This window comes from Salvelinus fontinalis, chromosome 6 (genome assembly GCF_029448725.1).
Source record: "Salvelinus fontinalis isolate EN_2023a chromosome 6, ASM2944872v1, whole genome shotgun sequence".
NCBI lineage: Eukaryota > Metazoa > Chordata > Actinopteri > Salmoniformes > Salmonidae > Salvelinus > Salvelinus fontinalis.
This window is the reverse complement of record NC_074670.1, coordinates 17,564,741-17,579,107: the sequence shown is the minus strand read 5'-3', so window position 1 is coordinate 17,579,107 and position 14,367 is coordinate 17,564,741. Positions and strand designations below refer to the sequence as shown.

At 43.8% G+C, this 14,367-nt stretch overlaps 1 protein-coding gene across 1 annotated transcript in view; it reads left to right on the top strand.

Annotated features, from left to right (window-relative positions):
• LOC129856819 (uncharacterized) overlaps positions 1-14,367 on the top strand; it is a 42,702-nt gene that overhangs the window by 18,197 nt on the left and 10,138 nt on the right. Inside the window, exons 12-17 of the mRNA XM_055924527.1 lie at positions 8,535-8,619; positions 8,875-9,059; positions 9,211-9,285; positions 9,416-9,606; positions 9,766-9,983; positions 10,145-10,506. Coding sequence (XP_055780502.1) covers positions 8,535-8,619; positions 8,875-9,059; positions 9,211-9,285; positions 9,416-9,606; positions 9,766-9,983; positions 10,145-10,506 — 1,116 coding nt within the window. The remainder of the gene's footprint in view (positions 1-8,534; positions 8,620-8,874; positions 9,060-9,210; positions 9,286-9,415; positions 9,607-9,765; positions 9,984-10,144; positions 10,507-14,367) is intronic.

Genomic DNA, 14,367 nt, shown 5'->3' with positions numbered 1-14,367 from the left:
TTGCTTTCTTGAGTAAGGCAGCTCCAAAATGCAGGTGTTTCAGCCTAGCTCAGTGCTTTCTGTGGTGGTGGGGCAGCCAGCGGAAAATACGAGGGGTTGGTAATGTTCTCTACTTGCACCGTGATTGGCTCAGTGTTGTGTCACTCATGGGGACACTATGTCGCCGCAAAATCTACGTGGAGAGCTTGAAAAATCAAGCCCCTTGGGTGCTGCCATAGAGTTACATTAGAAGTGCACAGACAAGAAGGCTCAAGATCATTGGCCAAAGATAAAATGACGTCAAATCACATTATATCTACCGTAGCTTTGATTGGACTGATGATGTCAACATCATACTTTCAAAATCTTAGCTTGCAAGCTAGACAAGCAGTCATCATCATGAATCACGTCGACAATCTACTGGCAAATCCTTTTCAATCCTTGTCATATGAAGATAAATTATATATAAAATCGGTATCGGTGCTCATCGGCCATTGGACATAAACATTACACAATAAGTTGGAAATTGCAAATTCAACAATGAGTGGTTTGGAAGGAATCAATCAATCAATCAAATGTATTTATAAAGCCCTTTCTACATCAGCCAATGTCACAAATTGCTTATACAGAAACTCAGCCTAAAACCCCAAACAGCAAGCATTGCAGATGTAGAAGCATGGTGGCTAGGAAAAAACAATAATAATAATAATCACAGTGGTTGTAGATTGAGCAACAGGTTGAAACTGGAGCAGCAGCACGACCAGGTGGACTGGGGACAGCAAGGAGTCATCAGGCCAGGTAGTCCTGAGGCGTGGTCCCAGGGCTCAGGTTCTCCAGGAGGGGAGGGAGAAGGAGAGAGAGAGAATTATAGAGAGCATACATAAACTCACACAGGACACCGGATAAGACAGGATAAATACTCCAGACAGAACAGACTGACCCTAGCCCCCTGACACAAACTATTCCAGCATAAATACTGGAGGCTGAGACAGGAGGGGTCGGGAGACACTGTGGTCCTGTCCAACGATACCCCCGGACAGGGCCAACCAGGCAGGATATAACCCCACCCACTTTGCCAAAGCACGGGCCTCACACCACTAGAGGGATATCTTCAAACACCAATTTACTACCCTGAGACAAGACTGAGTATAGCCCACAAAGATCTCCCCCACGGTATGAACACGAGGGGGCGCCAAATCCGAACAGGAAGATCACGTCAGTGACTCAACCCAATCAAGTGACGCACCACTCCTAGGGACGGGATGGAAGAGCACCAGTAAGCCAGTGACTCAGCCCCCATAATAGGGTTAGAGGCAGAGAATCCCTGTGGAGAGAGGGGAACCGGCCAGGCAGAGACAGCAAGGGCAACTCGTTGCTCCAGTGCCTTTCCGTTCACCTTCACACCCCTGAGCCAGACTACACTCAATCATATGACCTACTGAAGAGATCAGTCTTCAATAAAGACTTAAAGGTTGAGACCGAGTCTGCATCTCTCACATGGATAGGCAGACTATTCCATAAAAATGGAGCTCAATAGGAGAAATCCCTGCCTCCAGCTGTTTGCTTAGAAATTCTAGGGACAATAAGGCCTATGTCTTGTGACCGTAGCGTACGTGTAGGTATGTACGGCAGGACAAACTCGGAGAGACAGGTAGGAGCAAGTCCATTTAATGCTTTGTAAGTTAGCAGTAAAACCTTGAAATCAGCCCTAGCCTTAACAGGAAGTCAGTGTAGAGAGGCTAGCACTGGAGTAATATAATCAAATGTTTTGGTTCTAGTCAAGATTCTAGCAGCCATGTTTAGCACTAACTGAAGTTTATTTAGTGCTTTATCCAGGTAGCCGGAAAGTAGAGCATTGCAGTAGTCTAATCTGGAAGTGACAAAAGCATGGATTAACTTTTCTGCATAATTTTTGGACAGAAAGTTTCAGATTTTTGCAATGTTACGAAGATGGAAAAAAGCTGTCCTTGAAATAGTCTTTATATGTTCATCAAAAGAGAGATCAGGGTCCAGAGTAACGCCGAGGTCCTTCACAGTTTTATTTGAGACGACTGTACAACCATCAAGATTAATTGTTTCTTGGGACCTAGAACTAGCATCTCTGTTTAGTCCGAGTTTAAAACAAAAATATTTGCCGCCATCCACTTCCTTATGTCTGAAACACAGGCTTCCAGGGAGGACAATTTGGGGGCTTCACTGTGTTTCATCGAAATGTACAGCTGTGTATCGTCTGCAAAGCAGTGAAAGTTAATATTATGTTTCCGAATGACGTCAACAAGAGGTAAAATATATAGCCAAAACAATAGTGATCCTACAACGGAACCTTGAGGAACACCTAAACGTACAGTTGATTCGTCAGAGGACAAACAATCCACAGAGACAAACTGATAAGATCTAAACCAGGCCAGAACTTGTCCGTGTAGACCAATTTAGGTTTCCAATCTCTCCAAAAGAATGTGGTGATCGATGGTATCAAAAGCAGCACTAAGGTCTAGGAGCACGAGGACAGATACAGAGCCTTGGTCTGACGCCATTAAAAAGTAATTTACCACCTTCCCGAGTGCAGTCTCAGTGCTATGATGGGGTCTAAAACCAGACTGAAGCATTTCGTATACATTGTTTTGTCTTCAGGTAGACAATGCGCAACAGCTTTTGCCCAAATTTAGAGAGGAATGGGAGATTCGATATATAGGCCGATAGTTTTTTATTTTCTGGGTGAAGGTTTGGCTTTTTCAAGAGAGGCTTTATTACTGCCACTTTTAGTGAGTTTGGTACACATCTGGTGGATAGGGAGCCGTTTATTATGTTCAAGGTGGGCCAAGCACAGGAAGCAGCTTTTTCAGTAGTTTAGTTGGAATAGGGTCCAGTATGCAGCTTGAAGGTTCAGAGGCCATTACTATTTTCATCAATGTGTCAAGAGACATAGGATAAAAAAAACTTGAGTGTCTCCCTTGATCCTAGGTACTGGCAGTATTGTGCAGACTCAGGACAACTGAGCTTTGGAGAAATACGCAGATTTAAAGAGGAGTCCGTAATTTGCTTTCTAACGATCATGATCTTTTCATCAAAGAAGTTCATGAATTTATCACTGCTGAAGTGACAGCCATCCTCTCTAGGGGAATGCTTGTTAGTTAGCTCTGTGACAGTATCAAAAAGAAATGTAGGATTGTTCTTATTCTCCTAAATTAACTTCTTATGGCTGCAGCCCGACGCCGGTACACTTATGACAACAGCCAGCTCAAAGTGCAGGGTGCGAAATTCAAAAGATATATTTTTTAAATATTTAACTTTCACACATTAACAAGTCCAAGACACCAGATGAAAGGTACACATCTTGTGAATCAAGCCAACATGTCCGATTTTTTAAATGTTTTACAGGGAAGACACAATATGTAAATCTATTAGCTAACCACGTTAGCAAAAGACACCACTTTTTTTACTCCATCAGTTTTTTACTCCATCAGTAGCTATCACAAATTCGACCAAATAAAGATATAAATAGCCACTAACCAAGAAACAACTTCATCAGATAACATTCTGATAATATATTTATTGTATAGCATATGTTTTGTTAGAAAAATGTGCATATTTCAGGTATAAATCATAGTTTACATTGCAGCTACAGTCAGAAATTGCACCGAAAGCAGACAGAAAAATTACAGACACCAACGCCAAATAACTAAATACTCATCATAAAACATTTCTGAAAAATACATAGTGTACAGCAATTGAAAGACAGACATCTTGTGATTCCAGACAATATTTCCGATTTATCAAGTGTTTTACAGCGAAAACACAATATAGCGTTATATTAGCTTAGCACAATAGCAAACATAACAACAGCATTGATTCAAGGCAAAAATAGCGATAACGTATAAACCACCAAAACATATTAATTGTTTCACTAACCTTCTCAGAATTCTTCAGATGACAGTCCTGTAACATCATATTACACAATGCATATAGAGTTTGTTCGAAAATGTGCATATTTAGCGGCACAAATCGTGCTTATACAATGAGAATAGTGTCCATAACGTCAAGCAATCTGTCCGGCGCCATCTTGGAAAGGCACCTATTCTTATCGAAAACTATTCATAAACTTAAACTAAACTAAAAATACAGGTTGGACAGCAATTGAAAGACAAATTAGTTCTTCATGCAATCGCTGAATTACATTTTTAAAATTAACGTTACTGCGCAATACAGGCTGCGATAAAGCAAGGCTACACTGCAAGTAATGGCGTCTTATGCATTTTACTTTTTCCAACAGAACAATGAATTATCAGCATAAATAGTTCTTACTTTTTGATGAACTCCCATCAGAATCTTGGGAAAGGTGTCCTTTGTCCAAAAGAATCGTTGCTAGGTTGGAGAACGTCGTCTTCAACGTTGCAATTAGCAGTAAACAATAGCCATGTGGGCCAGAGATACCCAACTTCCTACAACGTCACAAAAATAAATACCCGAAAATTGCAATATACTGACATAAACTGATATAATTCGGTTTAAAAGAACAACATTACGATGTCTTCAACACCTATATCGAATAAAAACAGAGCCGGATATATCTAGGAGCTAAAACGGGAGCTTCTAAAATGACATGCCAAGACCCTCCCTGCGTCAGAGCGAAGAGTGGAAAGATGGGACACTTCGGTTCCAAGCAATTTATAACCTTTGGGAACTACGTAGAAACTCCATTTCAAGTCTCCCTATTCACTGACACCCAGGGGAAGGCGTATGCAGTGCATCTCAACCAATAGAGGACAGGCATATTAATACACAGGTCTCAGAACAGCCAGCAAAATTCTGCATTCTGACATACACATAGGAAAATTGCTCTAAGTCCAGTTCTGTTTCACCCACAGATATAATTCAAACGGTTTTAGAAACTAGAGAGTGTTATCTATCTAATAGTAATAATAATATGCATATTGTACGAGCAAGAATTGAGTACGAGGCCTTTTTGAAATGGGCACCTTTTATCTGCCTACTCAATACTGCCCCTTGAGCCCAAACAGGTTAACCACCTGAGGAACTAAATTTAACCTTGCGTAATACCCTAGATGCAGTTGCACCACTAAAAACAAAAAACATTTGTCCTAAGAAACTAGCTCCCTGGTATACAGAAAAGACCGGAGCCTTGACGCAAGCTTCCAGAAAATTGGAACGGAAACGGCGCTCCACCAAACTGGAAGTCTACCGACTAGCTTGGAAAGACAGTATCGTGCAGTATCGAAGAGCCCTCACTGCTTCTCGATCATCCTATTTTTCCAACTTAACCAATTTTTCTACTCCAACGTCCTTGGGTAGGTGGGGGGAGTCTGGAAGGGCATCTAGGAATCTTTGGGTTGTCGGAGAATTTATAGCAGAGCTTTTGATGATCCTTGGTTGGGGTCTGCGCGCCAACTAAACTGACATTTTTGGGATATAAAGAAGGACTTTATCGAACAGAACGACCATTCATTGTGTAGCTGGGACCCTTGGGATTGCAAACAGAGGAAGATCTTCAAAGGTAAGTGATTTATTTTATATCTATTTGGGATTTTGTGACGCCTGTGCTGGTTTGAAAAAGTATTTTGATGTGGGGCGCTGTCCTCAGATAATCACATGGTATGCTTTCGCCGTAAAGCCTTTTTGAAATCTGACAACGCGTTTGGACTAACAAGAAGTTAAGCTTTTAAATGATGAAAGACACTTGTATGTTCATGAATGTTTAATATTACAATTGTGTAATTTGAATTTGACACGCTCCAGCTTCACCGGATGTTGTCGATTTTGATTCCGATAGCGGGATCCTTGCACTTTTCCAAGCATAAAAAGATAAAAATTCAACACCATGGGCTGAAAAAGGTTGAATACATTGCCCATACTGTCAATCAGCATGACTTCTGCTGCGTTCAAAACAACTGGAAACTCGGAACTGGGAAATCGTAGACTTCATTGAGTTCAAGATGTAACGGATGTGAAATGGCTAGCTAGTTAGCGGGTACGCGCTAGTAGCATTTCAATCAGTTACGTCACTTGCTCTGAGACTTAAGTAGGGTTGCCCCTTGCTCTGCAAGGGCCTCGGCCTTTGTGGAGCGATGGGTAACGACCGTGCTTCATGGGCGACCGTTGTCGATGTGTGCAGAGGGTCCCTGGTTCGCGCCCGTGTCGGGGCGAGGGGACGGTTTAAAGTTATACTGTTACATTGATGCTGTTGACCCGGATCACTGGTTGCTGCGGAAAAGGAGGAGGTTGAAAGGGGGCTGAGTGTAACGGATGTGAAATGGCTAGCTAGTTAGCGGGTACGCGCTAGTAGCATTTCAATCAGTTACGTCACTTGCTCTGAGACTTAAGTAGGGTTGCCCCTTGCTCTGCAAGGGCCGCGGCCTTTGTGGAGCGATGGGTAACGACCGTGCTTCGTGGGCGACCGTCGTTGATGTGTGCAGAGGGTCCCTGGTTCGCGCCCGTGTCGGGGCGAGGGGACGGTTTAAAGTTATACTGTTACAAAGACAACTGGGAACACAGAACAAAACGAGTTCAGACTGAGAAAATACGTTTTGAACAGTCATTTGGAAAGGCACACACCTGTCTATATAAGGTCCCACGGTTGACACTGCATGTCAGAGCAAAAACCATGAGGTCGAAGGAATTGTCTGTAGAGATCCGAGACGGGATTGTGTCGAGGCACAGATCTGGGGAATGTTACCAAAAAAATTCTGCAGCATTGAAGGTCTCCAAGAACACAGTGAACACAGTAAATGGAAGAAGTTTGGAACCACCAAGACTCTTCCTAGAGCTGGCCGCACTCCACCAATCAGGCCTTTATACAGCCCGCTTGGAGTTTGCCAAAAGGCACCTAAAGACTCTCAGACCATGAGAAACAAGATTCTCTAGTCTAATGAAACCAAGATTGGACTTTTTGGCCTGAATGCCAAGCGTCACGTTTGGAGGAAACCTGGCATTATTTGATTGGGAGAGCTAGCTAAGACAACAACGGGTAAGACAACAACAGCTAATCAGCTAAAACAACAACAACAGGAAAAATGTCGATGAATGGGCAGAGAGGGTCGGTTAACTACACACAGGGTCTGAGTTTGGGGCTAGGGCCAACAGATATATATATTTTTTTAAATGGTGTACCGTGATAAATGAACAGTCCAGCAGGCATCAGCTATGTAGCCAAGTGATCATAGGGTCCAGTGAACAGCAATAGATGGAACAGGGAAGCCGCGGGGTAGTCGTTACTACACTAGCATGCGGGAGACAGCGTTTAAAGTTAGCAGGCCGGGGTAAGTAGAAGCGTCTGCTCCGACGTCCGGCAACGGCCGGTTGAGGGCACAGCGGATGGAATTACGTCTGCGGACCAGTCATGGTGGTACGGCGGGGCGCCGTGTCGACAAAGGGTCCGGGCCATATGGCGAGAGAGGTATTGTAGTTGTAGTAATTTCGTTTGCTAGCCGGGAGATGTGCCTGGCTCGTGGCTAACTGGTGCTAGCTTCGGGGCAGGGGCGTTAGCCACTATAGCCACTCGGTTGCAGCTAGTTAGCAGTGATGATCCGCTTCAAAGGTCCAGAGCTTACTGAAAGTATCCGGTGGAGTAGTGGATTCTAGCCGTGTCTGGGAGGCATCGGCTAGCTAGCCAGGTGATCACAGAGTAGTCCGGGAGGTGGGCCTGGCTCAGGGCTAGCTTCGGGTCTGGTTACTCTGTGGCAGCTAGCTAGCTGTGATGACCAGAAGTAAGGGTCCAGGGTTTACTGAAGGAATCCGGCATTGTAGTGGAGAATAACAGTCCGAGGCTGGTAGGTATTATCCAGGCTAATAAAAACGGTTGGTGCCTGTGCAGAAGCTAATTAGCTGGTTAGCTTCTGATGACTAGCTTCTGATGGAGGTTCTGGCTATAAGATCTAAAAAAAATAGCGGATCCGTGTCACATTGAGTGAGCCGGGTTAACGGAAGGTATGTTTAATTTAAAAATAGAAAAGAAATATATACAAAAAATACAAAAAATACAAAAAGTAAACGAGAGGACGACAAACCACACCTGCACTGCTACGCCATCTTGGAGTGCTGTGCTAGTTGAATGTCCTTCCCTATATGCGCGCTGAAAGTCTGTTGTCAATTTGATTACTGTAAAATAGCATTGTATCTGGTCAACAACAACAAAAATCCAAAAAGTTTACTAACTTGGCAACAGGCTGATTGTTCGGCTATTTGAGCCAGTAAATGGGGCTTTACTATTCTTAAGTAGCGGAATGACTTTTGCTTCCCTCCAGGCCTGAGGGCACACACTTTCTAGTAGGCTTAAATTGAAGATATGGCACTTTGTTACAACTGCTGCTCTATGGATACATTTGATTGTTCATTTTTCTCATCTCATCTGTCCGTCTCTGTTGTCTTTATTCTTGTTCCGCCACTTTGTCAATCTACTTAGTTTGTCGATATCTTTCTGGGCCAAGTCAAACAGAGACGTTTTTTTAACAGGACTTTTAGACTCTAGTCAAACTCCCCACTAAAACAAACAGTCAGCTCCAGTACCTGGAAGGCTGAGAGGCTGTGATATACAGAGTGAGGTAATCAGGTTTTACACAGCAGGTTCCTTCACCATAGTCTCTCCTGTCCAATCACAGTCATGGACTGGGTCTATTCAACACTCTGGTGAGTCTAGTGATGTTGTTTCTATGGTTGTTTATGGCTAATTTTCCATGTCTCCCCTGCTTGGATTCAAGCTGTTGTAATATTATTAAACAGACGTTCAGTTACAGTGATTTACACCCAAATTAAGTATGAATTATGAGATCATGACTAATCAGTTATCAAAATACTTTTTGTACGGGATGTCTCAACATGACTATTTTATGATCAGACACACTTAGTCTCAAATCTCCCCTTCCCCATATACTGTGTGTCCAGGCTGCTGGGTGTGTCTGTGTGTGAGTTTTGGGTTCCAGTCTCTTCTGCAGTGATTGGCTGTGGGGAACCTGAACCGTTGCTGAATGGAAGGGTGGCATTCATATTTGGCTCTCAGAACCAGCACCTCTCAGTCATTCAGTACCACTGCAATGAGCAGTTCTACAGTCTTCCTGAAGGACATAACGGTGAGACTAAAATCATCCTTATATTCTTCACTAGAGTGACATCTGTTTTCAACCTGCAGGTCTCTAATCTTTTGTAAATTAAACAACTACAACTATTCAATGCCTAATGCATGTATCGTGTAATGACATCTCTGTCACGCATGTTTACCAGGAAACTTCACATGCTCATCAGACGGACAGTGGAAAGACCGCCTGAACAGCTCACTGATTCCTCAATGTATCCCAGGTAACTCATAGTTTCACCCTTGAGTGTGTGTTTGTGTGTGTGTACTGTGTATTGTATGTTTTCTCTCCCTGTGTGTATCTACAGTCAGTCTGTCCCTGGATGACCAGTAAGGGTCTCTGTCTGTCCATAGTGTGTGGTCGTCCTACAGTGAACCTCCCAAGATTTGGAAGGATTTGGGGGGGAAAGCCAGCTCCAGCTGGATCCTTCCCCTGGCAGGTGTTGCTGATAGTAAATGGTAGAGGAGGAGGGATAGTGATCGGGGACCGCTGGATCATGACTGCAGCACATGTCCTGGATCGATATCCCATGCAGTTTCCTATGGTGAGGTGTGTGTGTTAATGAACAGAAACATGGGTTATCTTTCTGACTTGACTCATCTGTTTCTGTGCTAGATATATGATATGATACAATGGAAAAAATATCTGTCTGACTGCTGTTTAAGTGTATATCTTAAGTGTAATTAATTTACCCTGTCCAAAGGTATATGTTGGACACAACAATGTGGAAAACCTCCTCCAGTCTCCTACTCTTGAGGTCGCCTCGGTCCATATTCACTCTGACTACAACAATGTAGACGATGTAAACTATGACCATGACATCGCCCTGATCCATCTCAAACATCCAATCACATTCAACGCTCATATCATGCCACTGTGTCTGCCACCAAAGGACGCTAAATACCCGACTTGGCGGAATGGGTAAGCGTAGGTTTTATGTCTAAAACAGTCAGCTGCAAATATCTGTATGTTAATCTTTTTCTCAATTTGTGCATATTTGCAGATTTTCGTATTGATTGTTAAAATTGTTGAGTCGCACAACAGCTTATGTCTATTCCGTTCTCTCTTTCTCTCTGCTTCAGCTTAATTTCAGGATTTGGCCTGAAAGAGAATGAAATGTCTACCAATAACCTCATGTATGTTCCTCTACCTGTGGTAAACCAGACAATCTGTAGAAATTCTATTGACAGAGTGAGAATGGAAAAAAATATCAGTCTAACAGACAACATGTTCTGTGCTGGGAATTCTGAGGGAGGCAAGGACTCCTGTAGAGGAGACAGTGGAGGAGCGTACGTCCTGAAGGAGGGTAATTATTTCTGGGCAGCAGGGATCGTCAGCTGGGGGATTAAATGTGGAGAGCCTGGTAAATATGGGGTCTACACCCGTGTGGCTAACTACGTAGACTGGATCAAGAAGACCATAGAGGAGGAAGAGCAAAAAACAAGTGAGAAACATTCTAAAATATAACTATTATGGATGTGTTTGTGTGTTTTGTTGTTTTGTGCATGTGCATGTGCTCAACCCAAGATGGCGTAGCAGTGCAGACGTGGTTTGTCGTCCTCTCGTTTACTTTTTGTATTTTTCGTCTTTTTTGTATATATTTCAATTTATTTTTCAATCTCTTTTCCATTTTTTTAATTAAATATACCTTCCGGTGACCCGCCTCACTCAATGTGACACGGATCCGCAATAAAAAAAACAACAACCTTATAGCCAAAACTTTCATCAGAAGCTAACTAGCTATTTAATCATTGTTAGCCACTGCTAGCGGCCTTTACCCTCTGCACAGGCACCAGACGTTTTTTAGCCTGGATAAAACCTGCCAGCCTTGGACTGTTTTTCTCCAACGCCGGATTCCTGCCGTAAACCCTGGACCATTTCTCCTGGTCATCACAGCTAGCTAGCTGCCACCGAGTGACCCAGCCCCAAAGCTAGCCCTGAGCCAGGCACATCTCCCGGCTAGAAAACGAAATAACTACAACTACAATACCTCTTTCGCCATCTGGCCCGATCCCTTCGTCGACACGGCGCCCCGCCGTACCACCACGACTGGTCCGCAGACATAATTCCATCCGCTGTACCCTCAATCGGTCTTTGCCGGACTACTTACCCCGGCCTGCTAACTTTAAAGGCCGTGTCTCCCACGTACCAGCGTAGTAACGACTACGAATTCCCTGCTCCATCTATTGCAGTTCACTGGACCCTATGATCACTTGGCTACATAGCTGATGCCAGTTGGACCGTTCATTTGTCACGGTACTCCATTTTGTATATTTTTTGTTTGTTTATCTGTCGGCCCTAGCCCCGAATTCAGGCCTTGTGTGTAGTTAACCGACCCTCTGCCCATTCATCGCCATTTTACCTTTTGTTGTTGTCTTAGCTGATTAGCTGTTGTTGTCTTACCCGTTGTTGTCTTAGCTAGCTCTCCCAATCAACACATGTGATTGCTTTATGCCTCGCTTTATGTCTCTTTCAAATGTCAATATGCCTTGTATATTGTTGTTTAGGATAGTTATCATTGTTTTAGTTCACAGTGGAGCCACTAGCCCCAATCTACATGCCTCAGATTCTGCCTCCTTTGTCCCACCTCCCACACATGCGGTAAACTCACCCAGTATAACCAGCACGTCCAAAGATGTAACCTCTCTTATCACCACTCAGTGCCTGGGATTACCTCCACTGTACCCGCACCCCACCATAGCCCTGTCTGCACATTATGCCCTGAATCTATCTACCACGCCCAGAAATCTGCTCCTTTTATTCTCTGTCCCCAACGCACTAGACGACCAGTTTTGATAGCCTTTAGCCGTACCCTCATCCTACTCCTCCTCTGTTCCTCTGGTGATGTGGAGGTTAACCCAGGGCCTTCGTGTCCCCAGGCACTCTCATTTGTTCTCTTCTGTAATTGAAAAAGCCTTGGTTTCATGCATGTTAACATCAGAAGCCTCCTCCCTAAGTTTGTTTTACTCACTGCTTTAGCACACTCCGCCAACCCTGATGTCCTTGCCGTGTCTGAATCCTGGCTTAGGAAGGCCACCAAAAATGCTGAAATTTCCATACCCAGCTACAACATTTTCCATCAAGATAGAACTGCCATAGGGGAGGAGTTTCAATCTACTGCAGAGATAGCCTGCAAAGTTCTGTCATACTTTCCAGGTCTATGCCCAAACAGTTCGAACTTCTAATTTTAAAAATTAATCTCTCCAGAAACAAGTCTCTCACTGTTGCCGCCTGTTATAGACCCCCCTCAGCTCCCAGCTGTGCCCTGGACACCATATGTGAAGTGATTGCCCCTCATCTATCTTCAGAGTTCGTTTTGTAGGCGACCTAAACTGGGATATGCTTAACACCCCAGCAATCCTACAATCTAAGCTAGATGCCCTCAATCTCACACAAATCATAAAGGAACCCACCAGGTACAACCCTAAATCCGTAAACATGGGCACCCTCATAGATATTATCCTGACCAACTTGCCCTCCAAATACACCTCTGCTGTTTTCAATCAGGATCTCAGCGATCACTGCCTCCTTGCCTGCATCCGCCATGGGTCCGCGGTCAAACGACCACCCCTCATCACTGTCAAACGCTCCCTAAAACACTTCTGTGAGCAGGCCTTTCTAATCAACCTGGCCCGGGTATCCTTGAAGGATATTGACCTCATTCCGTAGAACTAAGAACAGATATAGCCCTTGGTTCACTCCAGACCTGACTGCCCTTGACCAGCACAAAAACATCCTGTGGCGGACTACAATAGCATCGAATAGTCCCCACGACCTGCAACTGTTCAGGGAAGTCAGGAACCAATACACGCAGTCAGTCAGGAAGGCAAAGGCTAGCTTTTTCTAACAGAAATTTGCATCCTGTAGCTCTAACTCCAAAAAGTTTAGGGACACTGTAAAGTCCATGGAGAACAAGAGCACCTCCTCCCAGCTGCCCACTGCACTGAGGCTAGGAAACACTGTCACCACCGATAAGTCCATGATAATCGAAAATGTCAATAAGCATTTCTCTACGGCTGGCCATGCTTTCCTCCTGGCTACCACAACCCCGGCCAACAGCTCTGCCCCGCCCCCCCCCTCCACGCAAGTACTTGCCCGAGCCTCCCCAGCTTCTCCTTCACCCAAATCCAGATAGCAGATGTTCTGAAAGAGCTGCAAAACCTGGACCCGTACAAATCAGCTGGGCTAGACAATTGTGGACTCTCTCTTTCTAAAACTATCCGCCGCCATTGTTGCAACCCCTATTACCAGTCTGTTCAACCTCTCTTACGTATCGTCCGAGATCCTTAAAGATTGGAAAGCTTCCGCGGTCATCCAAATCTTCAAAGGAGGTGACACTCTAGACTCAAACTGTTATAGACCTATATCCATCCTGCCCTGCCATTCTAAAGTCTTCGAAAGCCAAGTTAATGTTAGTGATCCCTTTAGCGGGATCGATTTGACAACATCCGGTGAAATTGCAGAGCACCAAATTCAAACTAGAGAAATATCATTATTCAAGATTCACAAAAATATAAGTGTAATACATCAAAATGAAGCTTAAACTTCTTTGGAATAGGGGGGCGCTGTTTTCACTTTGTAAAAAATCGTTCCCAAATTAAACTGCCTCGTACTCAATTCTTGCTCGTACAATATGCATATTATTATTACTATTGGATAGAAAACACTCTCAAGTTTCTAAAACCGTTTGACTGATATCTGTGAGTAAAACAGAACTCATTTTGCAGCAAACTTCCTGTCAGGAAGTGAAAAATCTGAAATCGAGGCTCTGTTCTAGGGCCTTCCTATTCATTTGCTTGAAATCTATGGATATACATGCACTTCATATGCCTTCCACTAGATATCAACAGGCAGTGAGAGGTGAAATGGGGTGTATAGCTTGATCTGAGGTCAAACGAGAGCTCTTGGAATGACATGACCCCAAATTTCCTTTGTTCAGCAAGGCGTGGGAAGGACATCAGCATTGGCTTCTGAAAAGCTTTCGTTATAGACGGCTAATATCTCCAGCTTTGATTTTATTTGATAAATGTGATAATATCATCGTAAAGTATGTTTTTTCAATACAGTTTTATCAGATTATTGAAAGTTTATCGGGAGTTTGGGCTTTTTCCGTTCTCTGCGTTTGGTGACGATGGACAGCTTCGCGCCACTTGGCTAGCTTTGGTTGCTAAATCGACAGGATAAGAGGACATTCTAAAACCAAACAACGATTGTTCTGGACAAAGGACCCCTTGTACAAGATTCTGATGGAAGCTCAGCAAAAGTAGGAACCATTTATGACGTTATTTCGTATTTCTGTTGAAAA